General features: G+C 50.2%; 2 protein-coding genes across 2 annotated transcripts in view; both read right to left on the reverse strand.

Moving 5' to 3' along the window:
- Positions 1-8,206, reverse strand: part of ilf3b (interleukin enhancer binding factor 3b) — a 16,343-nt gene extending 8,137 nt beyond the window's left edge. The window contains exons 1-7 of the mRNA XM_084677402.1: positions 8,081-8,206; positions 5,999-6,085; positions 5,614-5,831; positions 5,088-5,268; positions 4,824-4,971; positions 1,515-1,606; positions 188-283 (exon numbers count right to left, since the gene is read on the reverse strand). Coding sequence (XP_084533528.1) covers positions 188-283; positions 1,515-1,606; positions 4,824-4,971; positions 5,088-5,268; positions 5,614-5,831; positions 5,999-6,001 — 738 coding nt within the window. The 5' untranslated portion in view covers positions 6,002-6,085; positions 8,081-8,206. The remainder of the gene's footprint in view (positions 1-187; positions 284-1,514; positions 1,607-4,823; positions 4,972-5,087; positions 5,269-5,613; positions 5,832-5,998; positions 6,086-8,080) is intronic.
- A 1,114-nt stretch (positions 8,207-9,320) lies between these two features.
- LOC146254154 (prostaglandin E2 receptor EP1 subtype-like) lies at positions 9,321-12,412 on the reverse strand. Its single transcript, XM_084677489.1, has 2 exons — positions 11,593-12,412; positions 9,321-9,581 (listed from the first exon to the last, which is right to left on the reverse strand). The coding sequence occupies exons 1-2, from the start codon at positions 12,376-12,378 to the stop codon at positions 9,321-9,323; spliced, it is 1,047 nt and encodes a 348-aa protein (XP_084533615.1). The 5' UTR covers positions 12,379-12,412.
- Between the last annotated feature and the right edge of the window lie 1,140 nt (positions 12,413-13,552).

The raw sequence follows: 13,552 nt of genomic DNA on the forward strand, positions 1-13,552 counted from the left end.
TAGAGGCTGAAGGAGAAGAGAGAGGGTGAGGTAGAGGCTGAAGGAGAAGAGAGAGGGTGAGGTAGAGGCTGAAGGGGAAGAGAGAGGTGAGAGGGTGAGGTAGAGGCTGAAGGGGAAGAGAGAGGTGAGAGGGTGATGTAGAGGCTGAAGGGGAAGAGAGCAGGGAAGTGAGACAGGTGAGCCTCACCCAGCCTCTGAGCGGGGCCCAGGTGGGCACGCGGGAGCAGAGATCTCTGAGGATGCGGATGACGATGACACAGGAACGCAGCCCATTGGCCCTCGCCTGCAGACACACGCAGAGGGGCCGTGGTCAGGAAGAACACAAACACACTCACACACACACACACCGAGAAAACTACTATACACAAAAAAGCCACACAGACTCACTACTGGCTTGACTTTGTCATTAAGTTGACTTGGGCAGCAGAACAGGGGGTGAGAGAATATAGGATGTCTGATAGTGCTGGACGGTTCTGGTGGAGGACAGTAATGATTACACTGGAGACCACATCTATTGAAGCAGAGCAGGATATGAGGTGGACTTCCTAGTGGTGGAGATCAACATTTACTCATTCTCGGTTCCGGAATCTCCCTTTCCAGATTCCAGAATCTCCTTTTACAGAATCAGATATGTCCACAAGAGTACATTTTCTTATTCTTTGAGTTCTTATTTTGGCAATGAAGTAGGCCATTATTAATAATATACCAAATTCATTATGTCAATTTGGGAACTTTGTAAAGATCTAGCATCCACCCAGCTAGCTTTAAAGTTGAACTTAACTCCAAATCCTCTTTTCAACCCCCTATGGTGACCACTGACGCATGGCTAAATTCATCCAGACTGGTGTGTTATTTTAGATTACTTGGTGGTAAATCCCACCTCTTTTTGCCCCCAGAGGTCAAAAACAAAGTCAGTTTTTGAGGTTATCACGGGAGGGGTCATGTGTGATAATGACGTATCGCAGGTTGTGTAGGATAACTGGCTGTGTATCATGAATCACTGATACTATCACACTGAGTTATTGATATATTGTTGGTAGGTAGACCTGTAAATGATAGACCTGTGAACGCACTGTATATAGTTAATCACACATCACTGCTTCCAGTGACCAATCAGAGAGCAGCAGCGTCTGGAGGGTGTTGGGGCGGGGTTAGAAGCAGATATAACGACACTGCAACGACATCTGTTAGAGTCACTCCACTGCAGCGCTGCAGTGTGATCATGACTCTGCAGCGCGATTATGACAAAGGTTTCCTGTGAAACACTTTTTTAAAACACTAAAGAACATCAAACAGAATGGACTAGGTGAGACTTCTAGACAGCCGAGAGGAAAACCAGAACATGTCCAATCAGTTTTTTTATCACAGAAACTGCGCCAAAGAAAAACCATAAATGTCAAATATATATATATATTTTTTTATATTTTAAAACAATAATGAAAATAGCAGCATTAAGAAAATAAACAAACATAAAAACTACGGTTTCTGAAGACAAATAAATACAAGATGCAAACCTGGAACCACTTAGCGTGGCGGAGAGACCCCAGTGCAGTCAGGCATTTCTGCCTGTCCAGAACATCCGGCGGGTCGCTGCCTGAGAGCGTTTCTATTGGACGAGGTGGGATAGGAAGACAAGGTACGGTTTGACCAAGGGGGGTTCTGTCTCAGGGCCAGGGGAACCTGGCCAGGGGAACAGCCTTCCCCTACCCCAGGCTAGGGGGAGGGAGCCCTCCTCCGGAGATAACCTGCTACCTTCTGGTTAGACACCTTGTCCTTTATAACCTGTCTTCTGCATAGACACCTTCTCCTTTATAACCTGTCTTCTGGTTAGACACCTTCTCCTTTATAACCTGTCTTCTGGTTAGACACCTTGTCCTTTATAACCTGTCTTCTGGTTAGACACCTTCTCCTTTATAACCTGTCTTCTGCATAGACACCTTGTCCTTTATAACCTGTCTTCTGGTTAGACACCTTCTCCTTTATAACCTGTCTTCTGCATAGACACCTTCTCCTTTATAACCTGTCTTCTGGTTAGACACCTTCTCCTTTATAACCTGTCTTCTGGTTAGACACCTTCTCCTTTATAACCTGTCTTCTGGTTAGACACCTTCTCCTTTATAACCCGTCCTCTGTCCTTTTTCCCTTTATAATTACCTGCTGCCTTATGTTCCGATTCAATACCTTAACCCCTGTCCATCTTTCTCCTGGTCTCCCATTTCTCCCTGCCTACTGCTCTCTCCTGGTGTCTCTCTCTCTCTCCCTGCCTACTGCTCTCTCCTGGTGTCTCTCTCTCTCCCGCCTACTGCTCTCTCCTGGTGTCTCTCTCTCTCCCTGCCTACTGCTCTCTCCTGGTGTCTCTCTCTCTCCCTGCCTACTGCTCTTTCCTGGTGTCTCTCTCTCTCTCCCTGCCTACTGCTCTCTCCTGGTGTCTCGCTCTCTCCCTGCCTACTGCTCTCTCCTGGTGTCTCTCTCTCTCCCTGCCTACTGCTCTCTCCTGGTGTCTCGCTCTCTCCCTGCCTACTGCTCTCTCCTGGTGTCTCTCTCTCTCTCCCTGCCTACTGCTCTCTCCTGGTGTCTCTCTCTCTCTCCCTGCCTACTGCTCTCTCCTGGTGTCTCTCTCTCCCTGCCTACTGCTCTCTCCTGGTGTCTCTCTCTCTCTCCCTGCCTACTGCTCTCTCCTGGTGTCTCTCCCTGCCTACTGCTCTCTCCTGGTGTCTCTCTCTCTCCCTGCCTACTGCTTTCTCCTGGTGTCTCTCTCTCTCTCCCTGCCTACTGCTCTCTCCTGGTGTCTCTCCCTGCCTACTGCTCTCTCCTGGTCTATGTAGCAGGCAGCCTAAAGCTGCCTTATGGAGGAGACGCCCTCCCCCGCCTGCTCTCTGGGTGCCGTGACCCCTCCGTGACCCCTTCAGAGACAGACAGCGGCCAGTTGGTCAAAGGTCCAGCATCCCTAAAATTGACAAACTAGAAGGCTTGACAGAGAGAATAAGAATTGGAACCACAGGGAGCAGGAATCATATGCACAGAAATAAGAAACTGGTCCACACTGCAGCAAAACTGATGGCCTGCAACACAGCCCACCAAGTGGGGCTCTCAATGGGGTCGGGGCCTGAAGCCTGGATATGCTTATCCTGCAGGGTATGGTGTCCACTCTACCCAACTCTCGCTCCGTGTCTCTCTCCCTCCACCTCTCTCTCCCCCTCCACCCAACTCTCGCTCCGTCTCTCTCTCCCTCCACCTCTCCCCCTCCACCTCTCTCTCGCTCCACCTCTCTCTCGCTCCACCTCTCTCTCGCTCCACCTCTCTCGCTCCGTCTCTTTCTCGCTCCGTCTCTTTCTCGCTCCGTCTCTCTCTCCCTCCACCTCTCTCTCGCTCCACCTCTCTCTCCCTCCACCTCTCTCTCGCTCCACCTCTCTCTCGCTCCACCTCTCTCTCCCTCCACCTCTCTCTCCCTCCACCTCTCTCTCGCTCCACCTCTCTCTCCCTCCACCTCTCTCTCGCTCCACCTCTCTCTCCCGCCACCTCTCTCTCCCTCCACCTCTCTCTCGCTCCACCTCTTTCTCGCTCCACCTCTCTCGCTCCGTCTCTCTCTCGCTCCGTCTCTCTCTCCCTCCGTCTCTTTCTCGCTCCACCTCTCTCTCCCTCCGTCTCTCTCTCCCTCCGTCTCTCTCTCCCTCCGTCTCTCTCTCGCTCCACCTCTCTCGCTCCACCTCTCTCTCCCTCCGTCTCTCTCTCCCTCCACCTCTCTCTCGCTCCACCTCTCTCGCTCCACCTCTCTCTCCCTCCGTCTCTCTCTCGCTCCACCTCTCTCTTGCTCCACCTCTCTCTCGCTCCACCTCTCTCCCGCTCCACCTCTCTCTCGCTCCACCTTTCTCCCGCTCCACCTCTCTCCCGCTCCACCTCTCTCCCGCTCCACCTCTCTCTCGCTCCACCTCTCTCTCGCTCCACCTCTCTCTCGCTCCACCTCTCTCTCCCTCCACCTCTCTCTCGCTCCACCTCTCTCTCGCTCCACCTCTCTCTCGCTCCACCTCTCTCTCGCTCAACCTCTCTCTCCCTCCACCTCTCTCTCCCTCCACCTCTCTCTCCCTCCACCTCTCTCTCGCTCCACCCCTCTCTCTCTCTCCCTGGTAGAGGCCACTTCCTGTCAACCCATCCGGCGCTGCCCCCCCACACCTCCTCCTGATGACATTGCCAGCCTCTGTAGCTAGCGCTGTAACCGTAGTGACTGTGGTCAGTGTGGCCCCCTTGGTTTTGACTGTGTCTGGGTGAACGTGACATTCAGCCATGCAGAGTCAAACTACCCCGGCGTTGTCTGTAGCCCCACGCTCAGGAACTGCATGGTCAGGGGCCCCTCGGCGGAGCCCGCACACCAATCAAACGCACCTCACACCTCGCTACTCATTTTTGCTGCAATGCGAACCGTTCATCAGAGGTATATCAACACATGCAAACAAAGTGGTCTTTGTTTTGTTTATTTTTTTTGTTTATTTTTTAATTCTCAGTAAGCCTTCGTGTAGTTGTTGTCTTGACTCCGTAGGGGAAGAGCAAGCCTGGTCACGCTAACTAGCTTTCCTATACTGTATATTGGGCCATCAAAAATGCACTTCACATTACATGGAACTACGAGAGTCTAGGAAGCTATAAACATAGCATCTTTCAGTTACATGACAGCTCCTTCATGGTTATGTCCCCTAGCTCCATTGAAGGCCCAATAAACAATATCTGTCTAGTCTGGGCCCATCTGCCTGCCTGCCTGCCTGTCGTATGGCCTGCCTGCCTGCCTGTGGGGGGCGCTAGCGAGCCCTCGCCCCCGAGAGGACCCCTACCTCCGGCGGCAGCCTTCTCGGCGTCCTCGCGGACCAGGGGAGAGGTCATGTGGATGGTCAGGCTAAGAGGAGGCTCCTTGCTACTCTTGATGATGATGGTGGCGTCTCGCACCGACTGGGTCACCACGTACTTGTCCTCAGTGATGGCCTATCAGGAGAGAGACAGGGTCAGTTCCAGCCTATCAGGAGAGAGACCGGGTCAGTGCCAGCCTATCAGGTGAGAGACCGGGTCAGTGCCAGCCTATCAGGAGAGGGTGAAGGTACCTTGAGCTGCACGGCCAGGTTGAGGGCCACCTTGTTGAGCAGGCCGGCGGTGGGCTTGTCCTTACACAGCAGCACCAGCTCCAGGTCCAAGTCTCCCTTCAGGAGCAGGCCCTTGGCCACCAGCCCCACCCTCATCACGCCCCGCAGGGAGCGAGTCACGTGCTCCTGGGCCCTGTGCTCACTGGAGTCACACACACACACACAGGCATACAGACACACACAAACCACAGGTTGATTGTTATAATCACTACATTTCACATCTGGTTAGTAATTAAACCACCTATCCCCCCCACCCCTGCCCTCTCCCTCATCCCTCCTCACCTCTCCCCCCCGCCCTCTCCCTCAACCCAACTATCCCTCCTCACCTCTCCCCCCGCCCTCTCCCTCACCCCGACTCCTCCTCCGCACTTATCCCCCCCGCCCTCTCCCTCTCCCCTCCCTCCTCACCTCTCCCCCCTGCCCTCGTCCCGAACCCCTCCTCACCTCTCCCCCCCTGCCCTCTCCCTCATCCCGAACCCCTCCTCACCTCTCCCCCTCCGTTCCGTCAGGATCAGGCTTCACCGCCACCTTCTCTTGCTCATCCAGCCAATCAGAGACGGCCTTGAGGGCCCGCTCAGTGTGGGACACCATGTTCTGCACAGCCTCCAGCTCCTGCTGTGTGGGGTAGACGGCCGAGTGTTTGGCCATCACGTGCCGGTCGTCGTTCATGAAGATCCGCACAGCACGGTGACGGAGGGGAGGCGGCTGGGGACACGATGCACCCGTTACCATCACAACCGTTACCATCACAGCCGTTACCATGAACCTTCAATTACACGTTTTTGTGGAGACAGACAATGTCTTCCATATTCCCAGTTTAGAACACTACCAGGCCTCAGGTTTATGGTCCCACTACTAAGATGTTGCGTTACCATGGTGAGAGGTGGTGCAGCCGGGCAGGTGCTGTCAGGCCAGGTACTTCCTGTTGGAGCAGACAGTTGGGTTACTCCTTCCTGTTCCTGTAGAGAGAGGGAGACAACAGCAGGATCCAGGGTTAAGACCTGCCTTTAGTATAGCTCAGTGGTAGAGCATGGGGATGGGTATAGCTCAGTGGTAGAGCATGGGGATGGGTATAGCTCAGTGGTAGAGCATGGGGATGGGTATAGCTCAGTGGTAGAGCATGGGGATGGGTATAGCTCAGTGGTAGAGCATGGGGATGGGTATAGCTCAGTGGTAGAGCATGGGGATGGGTATAGCTCAGTGGTAGAGCATGGGGATGGGTATAGCTCAGTGGTAGAGCATGGGGATGGGTATAGCTCAGTGGTAGAACATGGGGATGGGTAGAGCTCAGTGGTAGAGCATGGGGATGGGTATAGCTCAGTGGTAGAACATGGGGATGGGTATAGCTCAGTGGTAGAGCATGGGGATGGGTATAGCACAGTGGTAGAGCATGGGGATGGGTATAGCTCAGTGGTAGAACATGGGGATGGGTATAGCTCAGTGGTAGAACATGGGGATGGGTATAGCTCAGTGGTAGAACATGGGGATGGGTATAGCTCAGTGGTAGAGCATGGGGATGGGTATAGCTCAGTGGTAGAACATGGGGATGGGTATAGCTCAGTGGTAGAACATGGGGATGGGTATAGCTCAGTGGTAGAGCATAGGGATGGGTATAGCTCAGTGGTAGAGTATAGGGATGGGTATAGCACAGTGGTAGAGCATAGGGATGGGTATAGCTCAGTGGTAGAGTATAGGGATGGGTATAGCACAGTGGTAGAGCATAGGGATGGGTATAGCTCAGTGGTAGAGCATAGGGATGGGTATAGCTCAGTGGTAGAGCATAGGGATGGGTATAGCACAGTGGTAGAGTATAGGGATGGGTATAGCACAGTGGTAGAGCATAGGGATGGGTATAGCTCAGTGGTAGAGGATAGGGATGGGTATAGCTCAGTGACCTCTGGCCCAGAGCACCACAAAACACATTGATATTTACCACCGGCCACATAAACCCAGCTCGGAATGAGAACTCTGGATACATGTGTTTCTCAATGCAAAATGTGGTCCAAATGCCAAATTGATCAGGTCAACTGATCGTGTGAGTGTACGCCAGGGTATATTCAACCAAATACAACGAGAATCTAAAAAACAGCACATCACATCCGATACAGCGTCATTTAACAACGTAGCCTGGTTGTTAACATCATACCTGACAACAAGTACGTCAACTTATCCACAGGTTGTCGGGCGCTGACTAACTATTGGCTGTTTGTTCGCCATCTAGTTACCGGTACCCCTGTTGGCCTATGGTAAAAGTTAGGTATCGTTAGCAGGTACGCCATTTTCCGAAGCCAACTCGACCAAGGTTGCTATCTTGACACGGGGATGCTGGACACATCAATCCTTCTCACCGCCATTTTACTGTCTGAATTCAGACGCGCCAGGCAGAGTGAGACATTCTGGAAAACGCTCCCATTAGAGAATAAACACAATACGTTTTTTTCCTGTTATAGAATTCGCTAGTTAACTAAACTGCTGATGAACTATGCTCTTGTTGAAATACCCAGAGCAATAAGACCGATCCACCCCATTTCTGTATGTTCCATTGCAATTGTATTACATAGGCGCAAAAGTAACAACTGTAAGTGAATTAGCAAATTATTCATACTACTACAATTAATGTTAACTCAATAATATGACAAGGCCTAACGAAAATACGTATTTTAACGGACAAACGTTGTGCCGTTAGTAATGGTTATTGATAGGTGGTGGTAGCTAGCAGTCCCAGCCAGCTCGGTGTGGTAGCTAGCTACTAGAGCTAATTGGATGTTGGCTAAACAAAGGCCGGGAAATGTTGGATTGTCGGAACATATTTCTACTCAATATATCACAACTGGTATCGCCTATGTGTGGTAGCTAAATCTTGCATAAATGTTTCATATTATTTTTCGCAAATACACATAACATTCACTAAATAAAGCCAGAAAACATGCAATGTTAGAATTGTACGTCCTTACCTGTAGCGACGTGTTTGCCGCTAGCTGTGCTAGGCTAGCTAGGTTGCTACGCCTCGGACTGGGCGCATGAAGCTGCACGCCCACTGCAAAACAGCGAAGCTGATTGGCTGACGCAGCATGTGGTAACAAAGCCGCCACCAATCTTGTGAACACTAGCCTCAACTACAGTTCTCGACGCCAGACGTCACTGTAGCTTAACAAACTAGAGCTGGGAACCGAGACAAACTGTGTTTGCAGACCTTCTGTCCTGACACAGGTGTACCTGACATGGTCTGAAACAAGCCCTTCTGAGAAGGTTTGGTCAGTGGTGGCTCTCCAGAGGGGTGGAGCTACAAGCTTTCCACTTCAAACAGGCCTAGTTGTCTTCAAATTAATAAGAAAAGTTAACCATGCAACTCAACCTTTATTGGAATATTCCTATAGGATCGAATATTATTTACATTTACATTTAAATGTATTTCTACTCATCTAACACCATGTTATTAACACTTCATAACATTATATGTTAGTAAAACGGTTTAGTTCCATAGATTAAGCAACAAAACACAAATTGCTTCATGTCCCCAGACAATTGGGGAAAATAGAGACATTATATACACAGACACATTCTTCCTTCAAGTCTTAAATCCTCTATTGGAGCACAGCTGCTCCCTTTGGTTAGGCAGCACATAGCATCTTAACTGTGACTTCATGTTGGAGGTGTGTCTGATTGAAAACAGTACTGCATTTTCACTTCACATGCATATCATGATTTCCAAAACACTGGAAGTAACACATCTATGAAATTAGATGTTTGTCATAGGCATAAACTGTTTATATCACATATTTTGGTGTCCAGATTTCTGGCATAATGACAGCATTTAGTCTGATGGCCTGATGATGGTCCTCCCTGCCTCCCTCCCCCTCCCTCCCTTCCTCCATCCCTTCCTCCCTCCCTCTCCCTCCCTCCCTCCCTTCCTCCCTCCCTCCCCCTCCCTCCCTCCCTCCCTCCATCCCTTCCTCCATCCCTCTCCCTCCCTCCCCCTCCCTCCCCCTCCCTCCCTTCCTCCATCCCTTCCTCCCTCCCTCTCCCTCCCTCCCTTCCTCCCTCCCTCCCCCTCCATCCCTTCCTCCATCCCTTCCTCCATCCCCCTCCCTCCCTTCCTCCATCCCTTCCTCCCTCCCTCCCTTCCTCCCTCCCTTCCTCCCTCCCTCCCCCTCCCTCCCTTCCTCCATCCCTCCCTCCCTCCCTCTCCCTCCCTCACTTCTTCTCTGAGTTGTGGAAGGAGCTAACGTCCCAGCGCTGCAGGATGCTCCTCCTGAGGGCGTTGCCATGGCGGCCGGTGATGCAGTAGATCTTCCGGAGGACGGCTCTGCGCAGCAGGATGTAGACCCAGGGGTCGAGGATCTGGTTCCAGGTGGCCAGCCGCACCCCCGTCACCAGAAGCCCGCGGTAGTAGCCCTTCTGCTCGTCGTCATGGCCACGGCCATAGGAGCTTGTCACAGACATCAGTCCAAATATCTGAGGAGCAAAGAATCAGGAGAAGGGGAGGAGGAGAGGAGGAGGGGAGGAGGAGAGGAGGAGAGGAGGAGGAGCGGAGAGGAAGAGGAGGAGAGAGGTGAAGGGGAGGAGGAGAAGAGGAGTGGAGAGGTGGAGGAGGAGAGGAGGAGGAGAGGTGAAGGAGGAGGAGAAGGGGAGGAGGAGGTACACGGGTCAGGGGACAATTGGGGTGAAAACGGTTCTAAATCAAAGATTCACTCAAATACATTTTGGAAATCCCAAACAGTCGCTCATACAGCAATAGGTAGAGGATGGTTGTGATCTGTCAGAGAGTCATATTGATAGTTTATACAACTTGTTCAAATTGTTGAGGTCCTCTTTCTTGGTATAACTTTTTTCATTCATCTTGTGTTGCTTTTGGTCAACTTGAGAGCCTTTTACAACTTATGTTTGCAGGGGTCGGCCTAAGGCATAAGCGAACTAAGCGGCCGCTTAGGGCCCTTGTGGCTACCAAAGGGCCCCCAAGAGCAATTGAAATGACTGTTTAATGTATTATGAAAAAATATATGTATTCTTTTTTTTTTTTTTGCAACGATAAGCGACCCCGAGGGGCCCCCAAATCAATTTAGCTTAAGGCCCCATAAAGGCTTGGGCCGGCCCTGTATGTTTGTATTACATATTTTATTCTTACTTCAAGTCATGCAGTCAATACAAATCTGTTTTTATTTCTGAAAGTCCACCATCCTTAGAGTTCCACAGAATTATAATTGCTATTTATTATATTAAACAAAGTGATGATGTGTCTGAGAATGTGGGATATTTCCACTCTGTTCCATGTAAGGCTTAAATGACTCAGACAGGCTGACCTTAAATGACGTTACTTCTAGAGAAACTTTCCCTGCCTGGTTAGAACTGGATTAGGAGATTCACCGGATGCTACATACTGCCTGAGGGGCGTCCACAAGCCTCTCCACAAGACTGGCTCCAGGCCGTTCATTGTGGGAGCCTGGCTGCAGGCCGTTCATGGTGCAAGCCTGGCTCCAGGCCGTTCATGGTGCAAGCCTGGCTCCAGGCCGTTCATGGTGCAAGCCTGGCTCCAGGCCGTTCATGGTGCAAGCCTGGCTCCAGGCCGTTCATGGTGGGAGCGATTGTAGCTAAATGGTTGAACAGTTTGTGTTGGCATTTAGCGGACAACCCGGAAGGAACTTTAGGCCCAAATGCTTTTAGCAGAGGTCGCAGGTCCGTAGCGGATACATTATTATCATGACATGATACATTATTATCATGACATGATACATTATTATCATGACATGATACATTATTATCATGACATGATACATTATTATCATGACATGATACATTATTATCATGACATGATACATTCTCATAGCTGTAACTTCATGTCTGACTGAGACACATCCACCTAATACCCACGTGTCGTATTTTACTTGATATTTAAATTTTAAAAATCCTGTGTGTACTAGGAAACTTAGTCTGCTTACTCATATTTGTACCCTCAGTGCACAGTAAGAATAATTTGATGCTGGGATATACAGAACAGACAATAGAGGGGGGTGCATTTAATGGCAGGCTTGTATTCCTTCTTGCAAACAAATTGAAAATGAAATTGACCCCGCTCTACGTTCTGTTCTGTGTATATATATATTGGCATATTTGGTCTGTTTTTAGGAGCGAGGGTTAGCTTTTCGCCAACCTAAGATCCTGTTACTGTAACTGACAAGTTACTACTGGTCCCAAGAACTTTGAACCTAACCTTGATGTATTTAACCTAGATACAACTTTATTGATAACAATAGTAGTTCATAAAATTAGGACTTATTTATAGGTTTGGATCATTTGTTACAGGTTAAGATACTTTATCATAGGTTTAGCTGATCTATTATAGGTTTAGAAAATACAGTTTCCTGCAAAGAATCTGTAAGGAGGAGCAAGAACAAATAATTCCAATGTCCCTGTACCAGTGCTTGTTACAAAAGGCAAATAATAAACTCGAATCTCTCGCAGACCTCACCAGCAGGGGGCTCCAGCAGATGCAGGAAGCCACCATGATGCCCACCAGCTGCACCACCATCTCTATGTCATGTGACTTAGCGGCACGGCGTGGGCAGGCCTTCCTCCGTAGGCGGGCCCGCAGCAGCACCACCCCGCTGACCGTGTTGCAGACCAGCGCCAGAGCCAGGGAGCCCAGCGCCAGCCCGGAGAACAGCAGCACGAAGCCAAGGTCGGAGGCGTCTTCTGGGTCCAGCACCCTAATGAAGCACCAGGTCCCAGGGTGCTGGAAGGCGTACGCCCCCAGGCCCAGTGAGGGCAGCAGGGCCACGCCCAGCGCCAGCAGCCACACCAGACCCAGCGCCAGCCTGGCACGCGGCGTGGTGACGAGGGCGGTGTGGAGCAGGGGCCGGGCCACGCCCAGGCAGCGCTCTGCCGCCATCAAGCAGCCCAGCAGCAGAGGGCACAGGCCGAAGAACACAAGGCTGCCCCCCAGGATCTGGCAGTGGGCGTGGGCGTGCGGCAAGACTGGGGCGGAGTGCAGGATGAGGACCAGGGCCCCCGGGAGGGCGTGGCCGAAGAAGTCCGTGGTCACCAGAGAGCTGGCGAACAGCAGGAAGACGGCCTTGGAGCGCCGTCGTAGCCGGGCGTACGCCTTGGCCAGAATCACCAAGGCGACGATGTTGGAGGCCATGCCCAGGGTCATACTGAGCACGACCATCCAGGACCCCTCGGGGCTGGGCATGGACGTGAAGGCGTTGCTGCGGTTTGCCAATACTGAGGAGGTGGAAGAGTTCTGGTCCTGCATGGCCCGCACCTGAAGTCAGGTGGCTGTGTTAAGGGGCAGGTACTGAGGAGGGGAATAAGGGGGAGAAGTAGTGATAAAGAGGGAGAGATGAAGAGGAGAAGATGTCTGGTCAAGACACAAATGTAGGAGGTCTTGTGCCAGTAATGGGGATAACAGAATACTGGAAAAGTCCCACCCACTTTAAATCTCCATCTCCTTTTAACTTGCTCCACCACCCTGATGACTGAACACTACAGTGCACATTCCAGAATATTCTTTAGAAGGTGTATCAATTAAAGACATCATCAAGCCTAATATAGGTAGTTGTAGGCTCTGGACAAAAGACACACTCAAACACACTGACCTGTCTCCTACAAACTGCCTGCAGCTGTCATGCAGAAGAACCCTGTTCTGGATAGAACACTTTTTAAATCCTTAAGGGGTTATGAGTGGAAACTTTCAAAACACCTTACAGATTTTAACTTCAACCCCCCGAATGGTTCCATTCAGACCCTCTGAGCCAGAATTCTAGAACGCCTTGCGAGCCCTACCTCGAGCACACAGACACCTTTTGTTATTCCCGCCACTCCTGCAGCCGCACGAGTCACTGCAAGGTGTGGCTGTAGGCTGCATGTTGCTGTAAACAAAATTAATATATCGTCGTTGTGTTGACTTGTTTATTTACAACTCACCTCCCTCACCTCTCCACACACACACACAAACACACACACTCTTATCAAACATGCTCACTGAAAGTAGTTAGCCTTATATTGTTTTGCCAAAGATTAATAGTTTACGTTCGATTCACTTTTTCAAAATTCGAGAAAAAAAGGGTGTTTCAACAAACAACCTTCTGAGTTTTAGAATCGAGAACAGAGAGCTTGTAGAGTTTCTTTGATTTGACACATTCACTTAAGATTCCAGAACCTAAATTAACGAGAATGTAATGATTAGAAATACTTCTAATATTTTAAAGTAGCCTAATTCAAGAACGAGTAGGCTATATTATATCACACATTACGCTAGCCAACTCAGTGTTGCTAATACAATTCCAATTTCAGAATGGATTATTTATAATATTTGAAAAGTCTAATAATTCATTTATAATTAATTTCACACTTCCCGATTAACATGACATACCACACAATAATCCTGAAAATTACCTTTTGAGTCAGAGAGTCCATTGAGACAAATA

This window comes from Hypomesus nipponensis, chromosome 17, assembly GCF_054491055.1.
Source record: "Hypomesus nipponensis isolate SF chromosome 17, ASM5449105v1, whole genome shotgun sequence".
NCBI lineage: Eukaryota > Metazoa > Chordata > Actinopteri > Osmeriformes > Osmeridae > Hypomesus > Hypomesus nipponensis.

Excerpts from the sequence above, each read along its gene's own strand:
- LOC146254154 (XM_084677489.1), bottom strand. The coding sequence starts at position 12,378 with ATGCAGGACCAGAACTCTTCCACCTCCTCAGTATTGGCAAACCGCAGC. Across the intron at positions 9,582-11,592 it reads TCTGCTGGAGCCCCCTGCTG|ATATTTGGACTGATGTCTGT; the intron begins GTGAGGTCTGCG and ends TTTGCTCCTCAG.